The 22,974-nt window shown below is 43.1% G+C and overlaps 1 protein-coding gene across 2 annotated transcripts in view; it reads left to right on the top strand.

Annotated features, from left to right (window-relative positions):
- The window catches only part of CNOT4 (CCR4-NOT transcription complex subunit 4), an 81,054-nt gene that overhangs the window by 52,589 nt on the left and 5,491 nt on the right, over positions 1 to 22,974 (top strand). For both annotated transcript variants that reach the window (XM_068142724.1, XM_068142723.1), the window contains exons 8-10: positions 4,617 to 4,674; positions 4,945 to 5,194; positions 8,258 to 8,755. In XM_068142724.1, the coding sequence (XP_067998825.1) occupies positions 4,617 to 4,674; positions 4,945 to 5,194; positions 8,258 to 8,755 (806 nt within the window). The remainder of the gene's footprint in view (positions 1 to 4,616; positions 4,675 to 4,944; positions 5,195 to 8,257; positions 8,756 to 22,974) is intronic.

Here is a 22,974-nt window from a genome sequence, read left to right as displayed (position 1 = left end):
GTTGGACCATATAATAAAAACTTATTCATGAAGGACATCATCAGGAAGAATATTTTAAAGCTTATTCCTTCTGCTGGCAACACTTGGACACTAAACCAAATATACCTAATGGAAGCAAATTAAAAGCTACAGTTACATTAACTGGAGAACATAAAAGGCAGAGGCTCCATAGTCAGATTGTAGGTTTAGCACCTGCCAATGTATGTGATCATATTCAATTTGTAGATGATATTCCACCTTGTTTCCATTTGTATAAGATGTAACTGTTTTCAACAAAACCTTGGGCTCTGAGTGCTCTCTGGAGCTTCCTTCAGATCTAATGTGCACTGTGAAATGAAATTTAATGTTAATTTATGAAAGAAAAGTAATAATGACTTGAACCTAGAAATGAAAAGAGCAGTAAGTTGAACAGTATGCTGATCTGACTCATCCTAGCCTGCATCAGGAACAGTGTGGCCAGCAGGAGCAGGGAAGTCATTCTGCCTCTGTACTCAGCACTGGTTAGGCCACACCTTGAGTACTGTGTCCGGTTCTGGGCCCCTCAATTTAAGAAGGATATTGAGACTCTTGAATGTGTCCAGAGAAGGGCAATGAGGCTGGGGAGAGGCCTTGAGCACAGCCCTGTGAGGAGAGGCTGAGGGAGCTGGGGTTGCTTAGCCTGGAGAAGAGGAGACTCAGGGGAGACCTTATTGCTTTCTACAACTCCCTGAAGGGAGGTCATAGCCAGGAGGGGGTTGGCCTCTTCTCCCAGGCAACCAGCACAAGAGGACCCAGTCTCAAGCTGCTCCAGGGGAAGTTTAGACTGGAGGTGAGGAGAAAGTTCTTCCCAGAAAGAGTAATTGGCCATTGGGATGTGCTGTCCAGGGAGGGGCTGGAGTCCCCATCCCTGGAGGTGTTCAAGAGGGGATTGGATGTAGCACTTGAAGCCATGGTTTATTAGTTAGTCACAAGGTTGGACTTGATGATCTTTGAGGTCTTTTCCAACCTTATTGATTCTATGTTCTCATTGTCTGTCAGTAAAGCTGTGGATGCTTGGGTAGGTCTGAAACCTCATCTGTTGAGGCAAGTCTTGATAGGGCCTGGACTATCATTTCTTTTAATGTCATGATTTGCAGAACTCATGGGATGAAGCACATAATTCTAAATGAGGGGTATGTAAGTCTGGATACTTGAGCCTGTTGATTGTGGGGTTGGGGTAGTTCATTGGTTGGTTGGCTTTGGTGTTTTGGGTTTTTTCTGAGTGGTTTGGTTGCTTTTTTTTGCCTCTCCCCCAAATGGACAAGTTTGGAATTCAGCATTGACAGAGCAGCTATCTATTCAGTGAGGAAAATGGAATTCCCTTCACTTTTCCCCCCGCAAAGTCATCACCATTGAAAATCATAGTATCATAGTAGAATCAGTCAGGGTTGGAAGGGACCACAAGGATAATCCAGTTCCAACCCCCCTGCCATGGGCAGGGACACCCCACACTAGATCAGCCTGGCCAGAGCCGCATCCAGCCTGGGCTTAAACACCTCCAGGGTCAGGGCTTCAACCACCTCCCTGGACAACCCATTCCAGGGCTTCACCACTCTCATGGTGAAGAACTTCCTCCTCAAATCCAAATCTGACAAATAGCATCCAGACAAATCTATTCTTACAGGTTGTCCGGAGCAAGGATTCATTTCCCCTCTGCATACAGGTTTTAAAAACACTTTCTTTGTAACCTGAACTCCTTTCTTCCCCCCTTTTTTTCTTTCTTTTGATTTTTGCCTTCCTCCTGCCTTGTTTCAGACCCAACAGTAGTAACAAAGATGCCTGGCCATCATTACAGAGTTCAAGTAAATCAGCCAACAGTTTAACAGTGGAACACAGGAAAAAGCCTCCTGTATTAGACAATGGTACAGACCCAGAGCACATCACTCCAGATGGTGCAGACTCACATTTTGGGTAATTGTGCTGATTTTATACTGCCGAGAGCTTCCTTTCTCTCTCACTGATTGGTGTGGAGGGAGCAATTCTCCAGTCTCTCTCTCTGGTTGGAGAGCTGGGTTCAAATTCTCAATCAGGTCACAAAAAGCTGGGTTTAGCCTAACCTGTGTCATGAAGACCAATTGGCAGATTGTGCAGGAGAACCCCTAACATGAAGTTAGTAAGTGATGGAGCCCTGTAAGGGCTGAGGAGAGCTCAGTGGCTGAGGGGGATCTGGCAGGTTTGGGAGCAGGGCTGCTGAGGGGGGATCTGGCAGGTTTAGGAGCTGTGTGGTCCCAGCCAGAGCTGAGCCCTTCACTTCTATACAGAAGCTTCCACAAAAGTCAGACACTAGTTGTCATACATCAGAAGGCTTGTCACTTGGAAAAGCTTCAACAGAAGGAAGCTAAATGTTAGGGCTGATTAACTGTCACCTCTTTATAATGGTGTGTTCCAGAAACATGAGTGCAACAAGGAAGGGTTCCCTAATTATCACTCTGTAATGGGAACAGCAGAGCAGCAGATTCAGCTGGAGCTTCCTTTGTGCAGAGGAAGTAATTCATCTGCTTGCATTGACTTCTTTATTGCTAAACATTTTTTCTCTTGGTGCCCTCATTGATGAGAACTGGTATCCCCTACTGTCATAAGCATCACTTGCAATTCAAATAGCAGTCTGTAGTCATGCTGGTTTGGTTTTTATGATAATATTTGGTTGGTCTCATTCAGAAGTTGAATGGGAAAGTAATGAGGTAAACCCTAATGTTTCAAGAAGCAATATTGCTGATTAGGTAGCTGATCATCATTTTAAATCAGTATTGAACCAATACATTCATGTTGTGAGGGCTGTTGAAAATGGTAGCTTGTCATTAGGCTCGTTAGCAGTCTCGTTTGAGGTGTAATCAAAGAGCCTATGCTTGCATCTCAGTAATCACATACAACCTCCTTATCTTGTCAGAAGATTGTAGTAAAGGGAGAAAATATTGTAGCCAATAGATAATGAATAATCTTCATTCCTGGGGGCTGAAAGCCTGCCTTACAATTAAAGGCTCCTTAGACAAGCTGAAGTATAATGAACACTTTCAGCACTTCAATTGTCATTAATAGGTGTAGCTTTTAAAACTGCACCGTTGTGACTTTGTTGGCAGCTTTTTTTTGGCTGGAATATCAGCTCTACCATCAGAATGATTGTTTAGTGAAGAGTCTACAGCAAACTTTTATGCTCTAGGTGTTCAGAAACAACCCAAGGCAGTTTGTTTAAATGGAAGAACTTCTGTTCATGCTCTCTGGCCGCTGAGCCAAAAGTACTTGTAAATCTTCACTGGAGTAATGCTTGTTGGGAAGTCTGTTCCTCCTCTTTTCCTTCCACAGCCATAAATACTAGAGCTTCAGTTATCTTTTTTTAGATACCTGCTCAGTGTTGTTTTGAACAAAAGTACTTTTTATTGACAGATTACTCTTGCACAGTTTCTTCAGAATAGAGAAGAATTCATTCTGCTGGGTTTGACTCGAGGTGTTCTGGGATGGGGAGAAAAAAATATCAGGGAAAGCAATCGTGATTTTTTTTTGGTCTTGATATGTGGTTCTGCAGCATTTTGCACCAGCAAGGGGTGTTTGAAAACAAGTTACAGCTAGAATCTGAAGTCTGCACCAAGTAGCAGTAGCTGCTCTCTATGTGTTTGACTTGTGCTAGCACATAGTGTCTGTAATTTGACTTCTATCTCATTCTGGCCTCTTAATGAAATTGATATTCTTGCTTGTATAGGACCAAGTGTTGTAGGCTGTGCAGCATAATGCTTGTGTATCCTCCCAGAAGTGAAAGTACCTTGAAGTTGTAAAGCAGAGATTTTAATCTGAACTTGGACTAACATAATTTCATTAGTGCGGTAGGTAGTGGAATGAAGACCTGTCAGAGTCTTGAATCCTGAGATGCACCATTTCAGCCAAGTCATGTTAATTCTGACTGAACAACTTTCTGAGGTGGTTTTCAGCTTCATCTTCTCTTTTTTCATTCTCTTGGCTTACCAGTTTGTTATGCCTTCCTGCTTTTCCCCTTCCAGTATCTCAAAACTCAGCTTTCTTACCTTGGAACTGATTTCTGCTAGTTAAAGCTTGAAGACTGGTGGGAAGCTTAATTAACCACCAGGAGTAAATCAATTTAATCTTCTCTCCCTAGATATATTTTTTTAGGACTTGTATGGGAACTGGCCACTTAGGTATTTGGGAAAAGAAATCTGTTCCCAAGCTTTCCTCCTGTAGTGGCACAGATGGAACTGACTACTATAGAATACTGCCACAGTACAAGAGTCCTGGTTTCTTGAATGGCACAGAGTTACTATGAAGATGTTTGGAACTCACCTTTTGTTCCTTTTTTGAATGGTATAGAGTTACTATGTTTGAAACTTACCTTTTGTTCCTTAACAGGGCAGTCAACAAGCAGAGTGGAGAGTGGTGGGAAGAAGTATTCCAGGATATGACAAGTGATCAGAAAGCTTATGATTACCAAACCCAGACTCATAAATAAATGGACTCTTTGCCTTCTTAATTCCTCCTAATTAATTTTGCTTTGTCTCTTGTTTCAAGGCTTTTCTACCTCTGTGCAAGTGACTGTTGATGTTGTTTACATTAAATACAGGAGTGTCTCACTGTCTCTTTTCCCACTTTTGCAGCCCTATCGACAAACCTTCAGATTCCCTCAGTATAGGAAATGGTGACAGCTCCCAACAGGTAAGACCTCATGATAAGTGCTGTGAAAGTAAGAACTGAGCTTGAGGGGCGTGATGCAGCTTGTAGTTGGAGAAGCAAGTACCTCCTGAAGCCTATCCTGATTTTCAAATTGGTTTTCAACAAGCTGATTTTTGTTTGACTCAGTACTGAGCTACGTATTACCTAACCTCGCTGCAGCCAAAAGCTTGGAGGAGGTTTGTTTTAGCTGTATTGGTGAAGAATATTTAAACATTTAGGTGCTGATTGTTGCTCTTCCTCTCTTGCCTGTAGATAACAAACAGTGACACACCTTCACCACCGCCTGGTTTAACAAAACCCAATCCAGTCATCCCCATCAGCTCATCTAATCACAGTGCGCGGTCTCCTTTTGAAGGGGCTGTAACAGAATCACAGTCACTCTTCTCTGACAACTTTCGACACCCTAACCCCATCCCTAGTGGGCTTCCTCCATTCCCCAGCTCTCCACAGACTTCAAATGACTGGCCCACAGCACCAGAACCACAGAGCCTATTCACATCAGGTATGTACACAGGTGACATGGGCTGGGCTTTGCTTGCTTTTGCACTTTATATCTGGAACTGTGTAGAACCAAAAACTCAAGGGCTTGCTGCAAACTTCCCTCCTTCACACATTATTCAGAACTGAATTAAGTGGTCTGGGGAGCTTCTCCTCTCCCTTTTTTAATCTGCCCTGGTGACACCACAACTGGAGTACCATGTCTGGTTTTGGGCTCCCCAGTTCAAGAGAGGCAGGGATCTGCTGGAGAGAGTCCAGTGAAGAGCTGCAAGGACTGGGGGACTTGAATGTCTCTCCTATGAGGAGAGCCTGAGTGCCCTGGGGCTGTTAGTCTGGAGAAGAGGAGGCTGAGAGGGGATCTTATCAATGTCTACAAATATCCAAGGGGTGGGTGTCAGGATGAAGGTGCCAGGCTCTTTTTGGTGGTGCCAGTGATAGGACAAGGAATAATGGGTACAAGCTGGAACACAAAAGGTTCCACCTCAATATGAGGAGGCACTTCATTATGGTGAGGGTGATGGAGCACTGGAACAGGCTGCCCAGAGAGCTTGTGGAGTCTGCTTCTCTGGAGGCTTTCAAAATCTGTCAGGATGTACTCTTATGTGGTCTGCCCTAGGTGATCCTGCTTTGTCAGGGGGGTTTGGCTTGATGATCTCTAGAGGTCCCTTCCAACCCCTAACATTCTGTGGGTAATGAATTGCACTCATCATTAAGGTTGGAAAAGACCTCTAAGACCATCGGGTTCAATCCTCTGCCCAACACCTCCATGGCTACTAAAGCATGTCCTGAAGTGCCACATCAACTTGGTTTTTGAATGCCTCCAGAAATGGCAACTCCGCCACTTCCCTGGGCAGCCTTTTCCAATGTCTGGCCACTCTTTCAGTAACTAAATTATTTAAGGGTTTCTTATGAAAGAAACTTCAGTGTTTTCTGTCTTCATGGCTAAATTTTCAGTGTTTATTTCAGGTTTTTCTCACTCCTGCCTAAGTCATAGGATGTGACACAAGCCTAATATTTTCTTACTGTTTTTAATTGAGAATGGGGAAAGTACCTAGTGTCGGCAATACATAACATGTAAATGATGCTCTAGGACACAATTGGTTTACTTGGTGATTAGTTTTGTTTTGATATTCGACTTCTGGTTGTCATAATGTTGTTTGCAAACAATATTTATTGCCATGGAAATGACTTGCTGCTAAATGATACTATGATAAAGTACCACGTGCACCAATTTGATGAGGGTTAGGTAGCAGTGGGAGACAATTTCCAGGTAGTAGAGTTCTTGTCTGTTTCTTAATTAATATAAAATGTATGTTACTACTTAAATAACTACAAGATTTTGTCCATCTACCGACTCTTTTTATAGTTGTGGATTTTAGAGTGAAAACAGAAGGGTAGATTTCCAACAGGGGATGCTGCTTTTTAACTACTCACAGCAGCAGACCAGGTTTCCTGCCAGCAGAGGGAGTTAATGTTGTGAGCCATCTACTGCCTTGTACTCATCAGCTTGCATTACCACGATTTTGAGGGGAAAATGTCATGAAGTTAAACCTAGCATTTGCCAAACCTGAATAAGAAGTGGAAACAGCATAATGAAAAAGAGATGGAGACAGCATAATGAAAAGCAGTAGTAAAAGATAGGGAAATCCTGATAACCCTTTTTTGAAACAAATACACAGCCACCTCCCAAAGACAAAACCAAAACCAGCACCCAAAACAAAGCCACAAAAACTCAAAATATTTACAGTATTTTGTATTGCAGCTCCTTATTTCCATTTGTTTCATCAAGCTGTCTGCTCAAGGATTTGCCTCTTTTTTTTTCCCCATGATGGTAGACAGTGAGGTTAAATCACTGCTCAGAGGTTCCCACTTTGAGAAGGAACGTCTCCTCTCCACCTTTCTTAACCAGCAGAACTGAAGCACAGCATCAGTACTGGAAGCAAAATACTGGACTGAATAACCTTACTTAATCTCTGCTTGGTCACAATTCCATCAAGTAATATGGGTGTGAAAAAAGTTCACAGATTTACAGCTTACATTGGGTTGGAAAGGACCAAGGTCATCTTGTCCAGCCTCCCTGCAGTGAGCAGGGACATCTCCAGCTACTTCGGTTTGCCCAAGGCCACATCAAATCTGACCTTGAATGTCTCTGGGGAGAGAGCCTCAACCACGTCCCTGAGCAACCTGTTCCAGTATTTCACCACTCTCCTTGTGAAGAACTTCTGCCTTATGTCCAACCTGAATCTACCCAGCTCCAGTTTAAAACCATTGCCCCTTGGCCTAGTGCTACAAGCCCTCCTAAACAGTCCCTTCACAGCCTTCCTGTAGGTCCCCTTCAGATAATGAAGTGCAGCTAAAAGGTCTCCCCAGAGCCTTCTCTCGTCCAGGCTGTACAGCCCTAATTCTTTCAGCCTGTCTTTGTAGGAGAGGTGCTCCAGCCCTCCAGGTACTAAGCAAGTGTTATTGGTCTCATTTTGCTTGATGCTGTTACTGAAATTACTTTGAGAAGGCTTTTATGTAGTTCAGGGACAGAGGATTTCTGCAGTAAAAATACTGTTTGCCTGTTCTGCCACTTCAGCCAAAGTAGAAATCTGTGGCAGTGTGATCTGAAAATGGCCTTCCAAGCTGGTAAATAAGATCATAGAATCTATAAGGTTGGAAAAGACAGAGATCATCAAGTCCAACCTATCACCCAACACCTTATGACTAACTAAATCATGGCTTCAAGTGCCACGTCCAATCCTTTTTTGAACACCTCTAGGGACGGTGATTCCACCACCTCCCTGGGCAGCACATTCCAATGGCCAATTACTCTTTCTGGGAAGAACTTTCTCCTCACCTCCAGCCTAAACTTCCCCTGGCACAGCTTGTTCTGGTGCTGGTTGCCTGGGAGAGGAGCCCAACCCCCACCTGTCTGCAACCTGCTTTCAGGTAGTTGTAGAAAGATGTCTTTGTGAAACTTATAAAGTAGTCTCTGAAGGCTAACCGGCAGATACGCTGAGGCTGAAATTGTTATGTGGATAAATAGTTACTAATTCTTGTTCTAAATCCTCTTCCTTTCTGACAGAGACTATACCAGTGTCCTCCTCCACAGACTGGCAAGCGGCTTTTGGGTTTGGTTCCTCCAAACAGCAAGAGGACGACTTAGGGTTTGACCCCTTTGACATCACCCGCAAAGCCTTAGCAGACCTGATCGAGAAGGAACTGTCAGTCCAAGACCAACCTTCCCTCTCGCCCACATCTCTTCAGAACCCTACCCCACACACTACAACTGCCAAAGGGCCAGGCTCTGGATTCCTGCATCCTGCTGCACCCACAAATGCCAACTCTCTCAGTAGCACCTTTCCAGTCATGCCACAGAGGTTCCCACAGTTTCAACAGCATCGAGCAGTTTACAACTCCTTCAGTTTTCCAGGCCAAGCGGCTCGCTATCCTTGGATGGCCTTCCCACGCAATAGCATCATGCACTTGAACCACACAGCAAATCCCACCTCAAATAGTAATTTCTTGGACTTGAATCTCCCACCACAACACAGCACAGGTCTGGGAGGGATCCCTATATCAGGTAGGTGAATCAGGACAGCCATGATGTGACTGATATCATGTTTTCTGCTTCTCTGAGCCAGTGCAGGAAAAGGAAATAGCCAGTTACGAGTGGTAGAATGGTGTCTCTTGCCTGTCATACTAGCTTTATGAACAAGGGGGGGAATGTTGTTTTAAACAGGCCCTTTCAATTTAAAACAAACACATATATTTATCTGGATGTTTAGCCTTGTAATATTGAGCTTTATAAGGAAGGTGGAGTATTCTGTGCCCGCTTAATTCTGTGCCAAAGCAGATTGGTTTTTTGGTTCTTCAGTCTTGCCAGACTGGTTTTCCTTAAGAGTAGGCCCTGGAAGCTCTTTGAGCTTCCATGTCTACGTGCAGGTGCTGACCAGAGTTCTTAAAACTGTGCAAAATAAAGAAGTCACTAAATTGTAATGATGGTAATTTGTGCCAGATGTCTTGGCTGGGTTGTTCCCTCTTGCGCATAACCAACTGGCTGCACAATAAAACATTCAGTGCTGTTCATTTCTGTGCTTCAGATGGCCTTAATATTATGCTAATCTTTCACTGAATGGATGCTTGCAATGTGTGTAAGAGGATTCATCCTGTTTGAGAGGGTTGTGATGTTGGAGGAAACTAAATGTGCAGTCAGGCCGGCTCAGGCTGCCCTGAGTGGATTGATAAGCTCTTGCAGCAAACATTACAACTGAGGAGGTAATTGTAACAGTAACTGTCTTGATTAAAATGTCATTCCTGGAGTTTGAAGTCTTTCCATGCTTCTGATTTAGCTTGGCCCAAATAGGGGGCGGGGGGGGGCGGGAATTAAGTGTATAATGAACTGCAAGTAAAATGTCTAAGCTCTTTGTAGGCTTGACACGGAAGAAATGTCATCTTGAGACGTTGCCAGTGTTGTTTTCTTTGCATGGGCTTTGAGAAGCACTAGCTGCACCATAGGAAAGTGACCTAGAAAATGTCACTGTGGTTTTGATGCTCTAGTACAAGAGCTGGTTTGGTTGTTACCTCCCTGCGCTTTGTCCTCATTGAAGGCTTGTTGAAGCTACAGTATTGCTGCAGGGTCTTTGTGCTGATTTACTCTGTAAACACTTGCTCCAGACTGCAAATGGAAGTCATTCAAGACTCCTTGTACTGGCAGTGGCAAAGTTGTTTAGGCTTAAAATGACTGATACTGGTTAGAATTGCAGGGGAGTCAAAAATGCACTGCAGATCTTTGCTGACTTCCCCCTAAACTACAGGAAACTTCCAGGAACACTGCAAGACTTCAAGGTCTGGCCTCACCACTCAGTTCTCAAAATTGCTCTCTCAAGGGTCCTGTTACAAAACTACAAAAGATATGTTAGTAGTACAGTTGGATTCTAGCATTCTTTTAAGTTGCATTACTCATTTTGGCAGTTGGAAAATGAAGCTCTCTGTGGAAGACTCATAGTACAACTCCTGAAGAGCCAGTTATGTGGTGTTGGTTGATGTACAGCCTATGCCATGTACTTCCCCCATATATTTTAAGGCAGCAGAGTTGATGTTTGAAGTGTATCCCTTTTGGCATGCAACTTCTAGAGCAAGTGAGTATTTTGGGCAGATACAGTGCTAAAAACAGAAAATAAACATCTGCTGTAGCCTCTTTGGAAGGGTCCTTTGAGTTAGTCTTAATCTCTTGTTAGAGAAAACACTGTTAGTTGCCTGGATGACAATTAGATAGCAGCAGTTGCTGCACTGCAAACATTTCCCAGCTGATGTATGTGTCAGCTTTATGGTTTTTCTCTTCAAAAGCATCATTTGCACAAGCACAAATGACTCCTCCTTCATCTCCTGTTGTCAGAAATCTGCTGAAGTCTCAACTCTGGGTTTGTTTGCTGGGTTATGGATTTGTATTGTTTGTATGGTGCATTATTTCCTAAGCTAATGGCTTGAGAAGTACAAAGAATTTACATGTCAGGAGATGCTTTTTTTAAGGTCTCTTTTTTTGTTTGACTCAAATAGTTTGCAGTTTCTTTATTCTGTCTCTTCAAATCTGTATCTAGCGTACACATCTCTCAATTCTGGTTAAGGTTCTTTCAAAGGCTGATTTCTGTTCTTTATGCTTGCTCCTGATTTCTTTCACCAGTAGGTATATGATGGCAGAATTTTTCCCCCTTATTTCCTCATTTGATTTACAGATAAGAGCTGTTGGGGGGGTTGGGGGAAGAAAGTGCTGTACAGGTACAGAGAAATCATTTCATTGAGCTTTACTGTAGTGCTTTCTAACAGCTCTAGCTGACCTGCTGAGATGGTATGTCTCATAACATCCATTTAGCAGGGTGGAAAGGTTAGTTGTCGTATACCTGGAGCTCCTTTTTTTTCTTAGTGTGTATTAGGATGTGTTAGAAAATATCACCAACTCAGCTGTTTCAGATGTAACAGCAGAAGAAACCTGGTGCAGGGGAAACTTCACACTCTTTTCTAGCAGAGGCCCTCAGCTTGAAGTTGCATGATTCTGAAGATCCTTGATCACAGGTTTTTACAGGACTGTGAATTCCTAAAGCAGATAATACTGGACCAGTCCTTAAAAACAAACCAACCAACCCCCAAAAAATAAAGACCACACCAAAACCAACCCAACAAAAAACCCACACCCAAATCTTGTTCCTTCATCCTGTGCATTTTGCCTGCTCTACGTAATCATTTCAACTCTTCTATGTCATTGATGTGAGCAGAAGTGGATCTACAAACTTCAGCAACTCCATGTGAAGTTAGGATGCTATTTTCTAGACTCTCTACAGTTCTAGTAGATTTCACCAAGAGTATTTGTGGTCTGGACTCTTGTATGAAGAAAATGACCTCTTTTAAACTGCTCCTGCCTCTGCTTTAGGCAGTAGTATTTACATGGATTTGAAATGTGAGATGGTAAAGGTAATGTCCTGAAGCTTCCTGCAGTTGAGAATCGGAGCTCCAGGTAGGGCTGTTTTGTGATGTGCACCAAATTTCAATGCAGAGACAGAGGCACTGCCTACCTTTTTTTTTCTGGTTTTGAGCTCTCATTGTAAGCTAATTTCTATATGGAATTTGCTAGCCTGTTTGTCAAGGGAAGCAGCATTTATTGAACTCATCCTGCTGTTTCCAGTGAGATGACACAATGACATATGACTGACTTCATAATTTTGTTATGCATATACTTGAAAAGTGGCATTCATGAGGTACAAATTTGTCCCCAGCTCACCTTTAAATGAACTTTTTGATTGACTGATTCCCAAACTAGCAATTTTTCTCCCTCCACTATGATTTTGCAAACCATAGGAGGTGTCACATGTGCTCACTGCTAGTGACAGTTTAGGCTTCTTGTTGTTCTCTGGCATGGGGTGGATTAGATGATTTACTGTGTAATTGTAACTGTGCTTCAGGAGAAAAGTTCAGTGAGTGCTTACACATGGACAGCATGGCTGTTGCTAAATGCACTCTTGCCCTAGATTATGTGCAAGCTATGCTAAGAATACAGGGTAGTGGCTGTCCTTTGTTCTGCAAATAATACCCAAGTAGTGGTCCACTGACAGCAACATGGACGAGTGTCTGCCTTGATGTTACTTCAGGTTATCAGCATACTGTCATCTTTGCTACCCTCCTGCTTGATGGTGTGTTCTGAATGTTTTGTGTCATAAAGCAGGTTTCAGATTAGCAATATGTTTTGAGACAGGTGCTTATCAAGTGAGATGCGTGCATATCAATAATGGGAAAACAGGAATATGTAGCTTTATTTCTTGAGTTTGAGCAGTTGGTAGTCATTCAGACTGGGTATGAGGAAGACTGTCTTTACAGTGAGGGTGGTGAGACACTGTTTGCCCAGGGAAGTTGTGAATGCTGCCTCCCTGGAAGTGTTCAAGGCCAGGTTGGACAAAGCCCTGAGCAACCTGGTGTAGTAGAAGGGCTCTCTCTCACAGATTTCATTGGGTTGAAAGGAGCCTTCGAAGGTCATCTTGTCCAGCCTCCCTGCAGTGAGCAGGGACACCTCCAACTAGATCAGGCTGCCTAGGGCCACACTGAGTCTGATCTTAGAATGTCTCCAGGGGTGGGGTCTCAAGCACATCTGTGGACAAGGAGTTCCAGTATTTCAGCACTTTCATTGTAAAGAACTTCCTTCTTATGTCCAACCTAAACCTACCCTGCTCCAGTTTAAAACCATTGCCCCTTGTCCTAGTGCTACAAGCCCTTCTAAACAGTCCTTCCCCAGCCTGCTGTAGGTTCCCTTCAGATATGGCAGTGGGGTTGGACCTAGATGGCCTTCAAGATCCCTTCCAGCCCCAAGCATTCTATGATTTAATTACATAAAAGTAACTATGTGAATTTGTTTTTACAACTTTCTCCTCATACTTGTAAGTGTGTAGTTAGTCCACCTTTCCTGTTAGGTCTATTCAAGATGAAGCACTTGACATTTTGAAACAGCAGCTGTTACTTCATGTATTAATTTCATAATTGTCTTGAACATAATTCCAAATGAGAAAAATAATTAAGAACTTAAAGTCAATAATGCTGAGGTAGTTTGACACTTGAACTCGTTTCCAAGACTAATGCTACACAATATCCTGTGTATGTTCTTCCTACAAATACTTGAAGCCCCTTAAGTTGGAAGAGGCTCCCAAGGATCATCAAGTCCAACTCCTGCCTCCACACAGGGCAGCCTAAAAATTAAACCACACATCTCAGATCATTGTCCAAATGCTTCTTGACTGAGACAGGCAATTTATCTGCCATTCATACATTAGAGATCTAAGAAGAAATGATCAAGTAGACACACAGATAAAAAGCACAAAATGTCAGACCTTTTGCTTCCTCTGAACAGGGTTTAGTGTTGCCCTTGAAGATAACCACTGTAAAATCCATCGAGTTACTTTAAGGCATGGAGCCTACTGCTGTTGAGATTGCAGCGCTTCCATGAACTGTTCTGGAACTTCATGACAGGGGCCTTGATTGTCCCAACTCTGTGGTTGCATATCATTGAGAACCCCAAATTTTATTCCTTCAAGACCTTTTAGGTTTATTTTTGTGGCTTTTCTCTCTTGAGTATGCACAGCTTCATTGCTGGAACAACGTGTATTTAAAGATGGGTTTCAGACCACTAGGGCAGTTCTCTTCAGTTTGGGTGCCTTCTAGCAGTCTGTGGTGCATCCCTAGCAAGACACTGATTGGTGTGCACCTTTGAGTCTTGCCTGCATTTAGGATTTTGTAAAGCAAATATCTTGTAGTAAGAAGGGAAAAGCAATAAAGGTTATATGAAGAAGATCCAGTTTCTCCAGAATCATAGAATGCTCTGGGTTGGATGGGACCTCCAAGGGTCACCTAGTCGAACCCCTCTCTGCAGTAGGCAGTGGCCCAGATTCCTGTGAAGCCTCACCTTGAGTATCTCCAGGGATAGGGCCTCAATTGCCTCCTTGGGCAATCTGTTCCAGGGTTCCACTAACCTCATGGTAAAGAACTTGTTCCAAACATCCAATTGAAGTCCACTCTTCTCTAGTCTGAAACCATTACCCTTGTCATATCACTACAGGTCTTCTCACCTTTCTCACTTATTTAATAGTCCTGAGCTCTTCCACATCTGTACAGCTTAGCATGTTTCATCTTCTACTTTGTGTTCTGCTTCCATTCCCCCCAGCTATTGAACTTGCCTTGAACATCAAATCCTTTCTTTCCTAATGCTACCTTTTGGACAGCATTTTAGTAAAGCAAGAGAAGCCCCCTGGCTGTGATCATCTTGTTTAAAAAGCTTTAGATCACAGAGAAGGCTGAGCTACCAGAATGAGCATTGACGTGCTCTGCCTTTCATACCAAAGGAGTCCTTGTCTCATCTGGTATTTTCTCAAAACATTTCCATTTGTGGCATACATTTCTCATTCAACCTTTGTCCTTTTAACTTTCTCTCTGGGTTGATTTTTCTCTCCTGAACAAAAGAAAAGCATTATTTGTTTTAAACTGTTACGCAACCAAAAACCTGAATTCACAGCGTAGCGACTGCCACTTCTGTGGGCTCAGAATGATTTGGTATGGGTTTGGGGTAGGTGGTGGTTCTGCTGCTGTGCATTTTGAAAAGAGAGGTCTGATCCATGTGGTATGACTGAATTCAGCATGTCGGAGAACTTAAAAGTTCTCCAACTGCTGCCTGCAAAATGCATTTAATCCCATGTCCTAGCAACTGGCAGTGTGATTTAGACAGTGCTGCCTCACCTCACTGTATTTGGATGCAGTGGATGAAAGTGCATTTTGCTACACTTTTCCTCTTGACCTGACAACATGTGAAAGGTTTAACACTGGCTTTTACTATTGATGGCCTTACTCTGAATAGTAACAGATATATTAGTCCATTAATTTCCTGTCCTAATCCTTTAAAGATTGCTTGCTCACTTGATGGTTTTCCTTGATGTTTGACTTGGGCAGCAGCTGGGCAGAAAGAATGGCAGCTGAATGTTATTTCTGTGATGCTGGTTAGATCTATGGCTGCCTATATAGCTGAAGTCTTTCTCTGATCAGATGCAGGTATTGAAAACAGGAGATCTGGTAAAAATCTTGGCTAACAGAACTATTAGTTGTAGGTGCCACGTGTGGCACCTTCAAAGGCTTGTCTTTCCAGAGTGGTGAGCAGTTCCTGTCAGAAGTAGGTGTGTCACCCTGATAGCAGTGTCACTCCTCATTTGAAAATAAAGGCCTGACTACTGCTTTGAAGTTGTGAAATGGAAAATACTCTTTGTAACTAAATGACTCCCAGCTGTTCCCAGTATTCCTCTTAGTGGGACGTGGGAAAGGGGTCCAAACCTGTCTGACTCACACCCTCTATGTCCTGTTTTCCTTAAGAAAGGTGACTGTTCTTGTTGCAGCCCTTGCCATTCAGTATTGCTGTTCTCATCAGTCTTTGTGCCTGCTGCATCCTGTCCCTTTCCATGGAAGTTCTCAGGCCTCCACCCTAGTTTGACCTTCAAGGGTCAAACTTGCAGACTAGTGCATTCTGTGCTGTCTGTGTGTATCCCCCACCCCTGAAATTCATTCTTTTATCACCTATTTTTTACTAATTTTCTGTTTCATTGCTGATTTTCTGTTTCACTGGTGAAGAGGTGAAGTGTTCAGCACAATATGGAAAAAAATTCAATTGGAAAATCAACTTCTGGCTTGCTTGGTTTCATTGCTCTGGAGGTGTGTGTGGGGGGGGGAGGTCAGGCTGTGCACCCAGAGTGCTGTTGCTAGGTTTCAAACAAAGTAAATGGAAGAAGTGGGATTTCAGACTCATGTCCAAAATACTGAGTCAGTGTCAAGTTTGAAGTCACACTGTTTGAGGTCTGCTATGGATATTCTTTGTCCTGCCTGTGATGTCTTGCCCCTGAATTCCTACAGACTGTTTCCTACTAAGGCCTGCTTCTCTTACCGTGATCTTGTCACGATCTCTGAGGGAACTTCATCCACAGCACCTGTCTTTGAAAGTCTGCTACTTCTCCAGCTGCTCCAAAACCTCATCTTGCACACCCACCCTTTCCTCCCAGCACCTTCATAGAGAGAATATTGCAACTATTTTTAAAACCCTGTGGATTTGTTTTCCTTGGATTGTATAGGAGATACTGTTCCAATTAAAGCCTGATGTATAAATATCTGTGCCCTTAGCTCTGGGAGGTTGGTTTCAAGCTCTTCCATGTTGTTTTTATCTTGAATTGTAAAATTATTAGGGATGGTAGTGAAAGACATCTTGCTTTTTTGAGTAGTAAGAAAAAAGAATCAAATCCTAACTTCTCTTGGCTGAATACATCAGAGGATTGATCATTTGAACACTGCTAGGCTTGATACAAATGCTGTGTTGGCTGAAATAGGTGGCCTGAGTGGCTGACAGAGTTTGCATTCTGGACCAATAGTCCAGATGGTAGCTTCATGGATAACTCTTCCCCAGAAATAGGGGAAACAAGCACCAGGGAGATATTTAACATCAAATTTCCTGGCTGTTGGTATCTGTTATTCATCAATGAGCTTCAAGTGCAGTAAAGTGTTTACCCTTTGCCTGTGTGTTAGGGATGAAAGGCTGCATTTCTTGCTTGTAGAACAAGAACTTTTCCCTTCCTGGTTTACCAAAAGTTAGGCTGTTTCCTTTCATGGGTACCCCATAAGATCTTGGGATGGCTGTGGAGTAGTGTAAGGGGCAGCTTTGTTGGCTGGTGTAGTGTGTCTTCTCCAGCAGAGAGATCACAGTATGACACAGTATCGCTAAGGTTGGAAGAGACCTCAAGACGCTTATCCCTGGGGTGCTGTGTTCTCTTGGATGCTTTTGTAAAATACCAACTCACTTCAAAATACACAGTAAACCACTAGCATGAGTTAAACCATTTAATTCTTCTAGGGATGTTAAGAAAATCTATGATTTCCCCTCTAAATACTGGAAATCAGTACAGTTGGGAGATCCATCTCTTAGTAGCAGTGTCTACCAAGAGGCTGTACCTTGGGCACAGACCAGAACTCAAGCTCCTCCTCAGTAATGTCTGTCTCACAAAATATCAATTAGGACTGATGACTTTTAGCAAAAAGCACAGACAGTTTATAGCCTTTTTGTGTGAACGCATTTTGATATACACCAACTTAAAGAACCACTGAGAAAAGGCAAACAATCTCTGTGAGAATTGTACTGGAGTTTGTGTCTATTGCCCCACGTCCCATCCCAGGACACCACTGATAAGAAGCCAGCACCTTTCTCTTGACACCCTCCCATCAAATATTTACAGAGATAAATAATATCTCCTCTCAGCCTTCTCTTTACCAATTTTATGTATTAGAATTGGTCTCTGAAGCAGTGGTAAGTATGAATCAATCACAGGAGCTCTCCAGAATACTGAATGTGAAATTGCTTTTCTGAAATGTAGTAAAAGTCTGACACCGTACAGACAAGCAGATAGGCATCTTCCTGTTGAGTATCTAAGCTGAGCTGATGCAGAAAGGATTTTCCCTAAGAACAAATAGTTTTCTGACTCTCCACACAGTCAGAGGAATCTTAAAAATTGGATTGTGAAACCTTTGTCAAAAGGGAAAATTGCTTAGAAAAAAGTTGCCTTCCCCTTTGAAGTGTATGCTTTAGAATGCAATGTTTTCCTCTTCTCCTTGATTGACTTCTTGGCACGTTAAGTTGCACTTGATTTGTTTTAGATGGAGAAGCAGTGCTCTATTTTATTTACACAGCTATCTTCTAAACTGGGCACCTCTGGAATTAATATACTCATAGAAGTCAATGTGGAATCAAATTAAAAGCAGCTTTATTGACATGATTGTAAAGCTGAGGGCAGACTGATGTGCCTTGACTACCAAAGGCAATTTTGTAGGGATGTGTGTGCATGCACACTGCTGTTTGCCCAGCCCTTAGAGATCAAGACTTCAATTTGAAATCCACACTGTGAAATGACACTTGGAAAGCTGGTTCTGTGGTTTGCCAAGTTGCTTCCTGTGCATAGAGACTGTCAGTGAGGCTTTTAAATGTTCCCTTCAAATAGCTTTATCTTTTAGTGCTCCTGTCATTTGATCTCTCCAAGTGGCTGCTTGTATTCCTGATGTGCTGCACTGTAAATGTGAACAGATTCAATCTTCTCTAATCTGCCAGTGATATTTTCAGGCCTCTCTGAAGGGGTGATGCTTCATCACTTTGTCTCAGCGTTGTGGGATTCCTAGATATCAGAGATAAACAGAATCAGTGCAGTCTGGAGTGAAATCCTTCAGACCATAGCAGTTTAACTGGGATTTTACTCACGGGTTTAGCAAACAAGCTTATTCACATTGAAGTGGCACGGTGTTTTATCATAGCTGTTTTGTTGATGGCTAAGTAACTAGTGATAAGGCGAGAGGAAATGGACTTGAGGTGTGCCATGGGAGCTTTAGATTGGAGGTTAGGAAAAATTTCTTCACTGGAAGAGTGGTGAGGCATCAGAACAGGCTGCCCAGAGGTGGAGTTGTCACCCCTGGAGGTGCTCAAGAAGTGTGTACTTGTGGAACTTCAAAATACAGTTTAGTGGTCATGGTAGTTGGGTTAGGGTTGGACTCGATGGTCTTAAAGGTCTTTTCTGACCTTAATGGTTCCATATAAGCTTTATAGGAAAGGCTTTTGACTTGATCTAACTTGATGGCCATGATTTAACGTTTAGGATGTGGCAAATCACCTTCTCCTTTTCTTTCCCCCTCAGAGGAAAATATTGGATGACTTTCATTCCAATCTGGAAATGCCAATAGTGGAAAATAATTTTGAGGTGAGAAGTCCCAGTCACTTTTTGGCATAGGGTAGGAGGCTACTTCACAGAAGCATAGGCTGGCTGTGGTACCTGTGAAAATGGTAGTACCAAGTGCAGGCTGTGGCTAACAGGGGTGCCTCTGCAAAGGGTGTGCTTTTCTGGTGGCCACATGCCTTTCTAATCAAGTTGAAAGAGTCTTGGTAGAGGCTTTCTGGTAGTCATTTCTTTTTCCCCTACTTTCTCTCCTTTTCCCTTTTTTGCTTGTGTGTTTTTGTTCCCCTGGAACAAAATTTTACCATTCTGGTGGTCTTGCCAAGTCTTCAACTGTTACTGTACAGTGCCCTTGAAGATTTTTACAAGGAGCTTCTGCCAAACAGGTCATGACATTAGCCATCCCAGCACTAAGGACAGCTTGATAGTCTCTTCATTCCTGTTCTGTGCAGCCAGGTATGTGACTTTATCAATCAATTAATTTCTTTCTCTCATGTGATGGTTTGCCTCTGAATTTCTTGGGCTTATTTGAAGCTTTTCTGTAGCGCTGCTGCGTGCCTTGGTCACACTCATGGCATACTGATGAGTTCTTTTAAAATAAATAAATAATGGTAACCTAGATTTTGCAGGACTGCCTCCATCTCAGCAGGACTGGAATACTTAGGACCCTTGGCATAAAGATATTTAACATTATCTTTTTTAAATTAAATTTCTATGGACTCACTCCTGCAATAGCTTGGAGTGTGATTTTTGGCAAAGAAATGCACTTGGTTTATGCTTACTTAATGTGGTGGTCTTGTGGTCTTTGCTATTAGTCATATTTGTTTAAGCATGTTATGGTTTTCAATAGGAAGAGAGCAGATTTAGCTGGGGTATTAAAAGAAATTCTTCCCAGTAAGGTGAAGAGATGCTGAAACAAGTTGCCCAGAGAGGTCATAGATGCCTTCTCCCTGGAGGTGTTCAAGGCCTTGAGCAACCTGGGCTAGTGGAAGGGGCTGGAACTATGTGATCTTTAAGGTCCCTTCTGACCCAAACCATTCTATGATTTGATGTACTATGTGTGTTTTGATGTAGGATTTGACTATAGACTTGTATCAGAATTGGCACAGGAATTTGAAATGATCTAGTCTCTGTAGGGTTCACTGCAGTGCACTCATGTCTCACCAAGTAAACTCTGAGCTATGCTATCTCTTTACTGTCAGTATAAAAGACCCAAGTGTGTCAGCATCATAAATGTGGTTCAGCCAAATCTGAGCCACCTTTACCTCTGTTGTGGTGTCACTTGTCAGTGTATCTGAGGGTACAGAACAGCCCATGTCAGTGCAGCTGACTCCTGTGCCAATGTCTGCTAAAGTATTTGCCATATACAGCAGAATAGTGGTTTTGGCTTGGCCATCATCCTCTTTGCCATCTCTTCCCCCAAACACTCCTGATTTGAAGGAATGATGTTAAGGCATTGCAGGTAGAGGACACTGAAGTAACACCACCAGACTTCAGTAGGATGTCATGATGGGGCAATGATTTTATCTAGACATTGTTAGATTGCCAGGTTTTTTACAGGTGAATGTTCAGCATTCTCAATCATACTCTAACTTGGGTGAGGAGGTTAAGTTTGTGATAAAGCTTTTTGAAATTCCTTTTGCCCAGTTTGAGACAGTGGTTGAATGGAAATTTTTATGACCTAGTGCTTCTGTTTCTTGTGGACATCCTGAATAGGTTCAGTGCCAGAACCATAGGATTGCAGAGTCATAGGAGTTTGGACTAAATAATCACCAGAGGAAGGGATCTCTGGTGATTTAGTCCAACCTGCTGCTGACACAGGTATGCCCAGATCAGGTTACACAGGATGTGTCCAGGTATGTTTTGTAAGTCTCCAGAGGACACTCCACAACCTCTCTGGGCAGCCCTTTCCAGGACTCTGGCATCCTTACAGTAAAGAGCTTTTCTTCAAGTGAAATCTCCCATGTTCTAGTGCACATCCATTGCCCCTCTTCCTATCACTGGGCACCACTGGGAAGAGCCCAGCCACATTTGCATGCCTTCCACCTTTAGATATTGAATAGCATTAACCAGGTTGGAAGAGACCTTTGAGATCATCAAGTCCAACCTATGATCTAACACCATCTACTCAACTAAACCATGGCAGCAAGCACCCCATCCAGTCTCTTCCTGAACATCTCCAGTTATGGTGACTCCACCACCTCCCTGGGCAGCACATTCCAATGGCCAATTTCTCTCTATGAAGAACTTCTTCCTAACATCCAGCCTAAACCTCCCCTGGCACAGCTTGATAAGAATTGATAGGATCCCCTCACAGTCTTCTCTTTTCCAGGCTAAAGAGCCTCAGGTCTTGCAGCCTCTCTTTGTAAAGGAGATGCTCCTGCCTTCTAATCAACTTTGTAGCCCTCCATTGGACTCTCTCCAGTAGTTCCCTGTCCCTTTTGAACTTGGGAACCAGAACTGGACAATGGATCTGCCCACCTCTGTAAACAGCAGGTTCCACTGTACAAGTTAGGATTATCAAATGTACATCAAGGGAACAGCAGAGTGCAGGATGTGCTTGAGCCCGTTTGCAAGTCGATAGTGCTACTTTCAGCAGCACTTCACCAGGTTATTTGTTCTTCTTGGAGACAAAGCTGGGGCTGGGGGGAGGAATCTCGTTTATCTTGGTGTGTAAAATCTTTTCATTGAAGCCAACTGGGGTTTAAGTTTTTCTTATTTCCCACAGCCGTGGACATAGTGCTTTGGATGGGGGTGAGGCCATGGAGTGAGACAGTTTTTCCATTCCTTAAGAGGGAAACTGGTATATTGGTTCTCATGCCCCTGGGTTATGATGTCCAACTGAGAACTCTGCTAGCTAGTCAAAAAAATACTCCCTTCAACCTATTAAGTTTAGAAGTAGGGAAAGATAATAGGCAAATGCCCTTTCTACTAGATCTCTATTAACTGAGAGCTGACCTTTTCTCCTTTTGTGCTACAGTTCTGGCTTCCTGGTGAAATGGCAACTTAATGAACAAAAAGCCCAAACTAGCTGAGGGACGAGTGGTAACTTCTCCTGGGGTGGACTTACATTTACACTTGGGCTCTTGTTTAGAACTTGCTGGGCTCCAGCAGAGACACACTGATATAGTTGTTTGGTTTGGACATTGTTGTGTGGTGCCTGGAGATTGTTTGTGTACTTGGGTTTCCTAACTGGATGGTTTATCATAACCAGTAGCTGAGGCCTCAGGGGGCAGCGCCGGCAGTGAGGCAGAGCGTTGCCCCGGGGCAGTGGGGTAGAGCTGACCCCACCTACTTTAGCACCTTAAAGCAGTTTAATCCCTTGCCAAATCCCATGTTACAAGAGTAACTTAATTACAGCTTTTCTCCTCCGAGGTAGTGAGTCTGACAAAACTGGGCTTTGGTTGTGTTTGGGTGGTTGGTGGGGCGTGTTGGTTGGTTTGGTCATCTTGGTTGGTTTGCTTTTTGGTTTGTGTGTGTTGTGGGGTATTTTGTTTTGTTAATCCCTGCATTTATTGGCCCAAGTGGAAAACCTTGTTACAGACAGGTGGGTAATGTGTTGCCTGTTTTTTTCCCCCTTGGTGTCAGAGGGCAATCTTTTTGTCCTAGCTCGCCTTGCAGCTCCATAAATCCAGCTGCCTGGGAAGGACAAAGGGTTTTGGAGTTCTGTTCTTTCACTTTTGTCCCCAGGAGCACATGATTTTAATAAACTTCCTTATTGCTAGCAAATAATGCCATTCTGATAGGTAATGAGTCCTTTCAGGCCTTCCATCTCTTGACTGCTGTGATTCCAAGTGGATTTTACACTGACACTTCAGATAAAGAGCACTTTACTCTTCTCATTTTCTTTTGTTCTGTGTCAGAGGACACACAGCAATGCTACGTTTTACCTCACAGACTAATGTCTCCTCACCAAAACAGTGCCAGCCTTTTCCTTTCCATAGAAGACTGTATCTCAACCACTTGTTATCTTTCTGGTATCTTGTGGGATGTATTATGTTGTGTTTGGGTTTGGTTGGTTTGGGGTTTG

Source organism: Melanerpes formicivorus, unplaced genomic scaffold, assembly GCF_026170545.1.
Source record: "Melanerpes formicivorus ecotype bairdi unplaced genomic scaffold, bMelFor1.0.p_v2 SCAF_8, whole genome shotgun sequence".
Taxonomy (NCBI): Eukaryota; Metazoa; Chordata; class Aves; order Piciformes; family Picidae; genus Melanerpes; species Melanerpes formicivorus.
The sequence above is the reverse complement of the archived record's forward strand: the minus strand, read 5'-3'. Positions and strand labels throughout refer to the sequence as shown.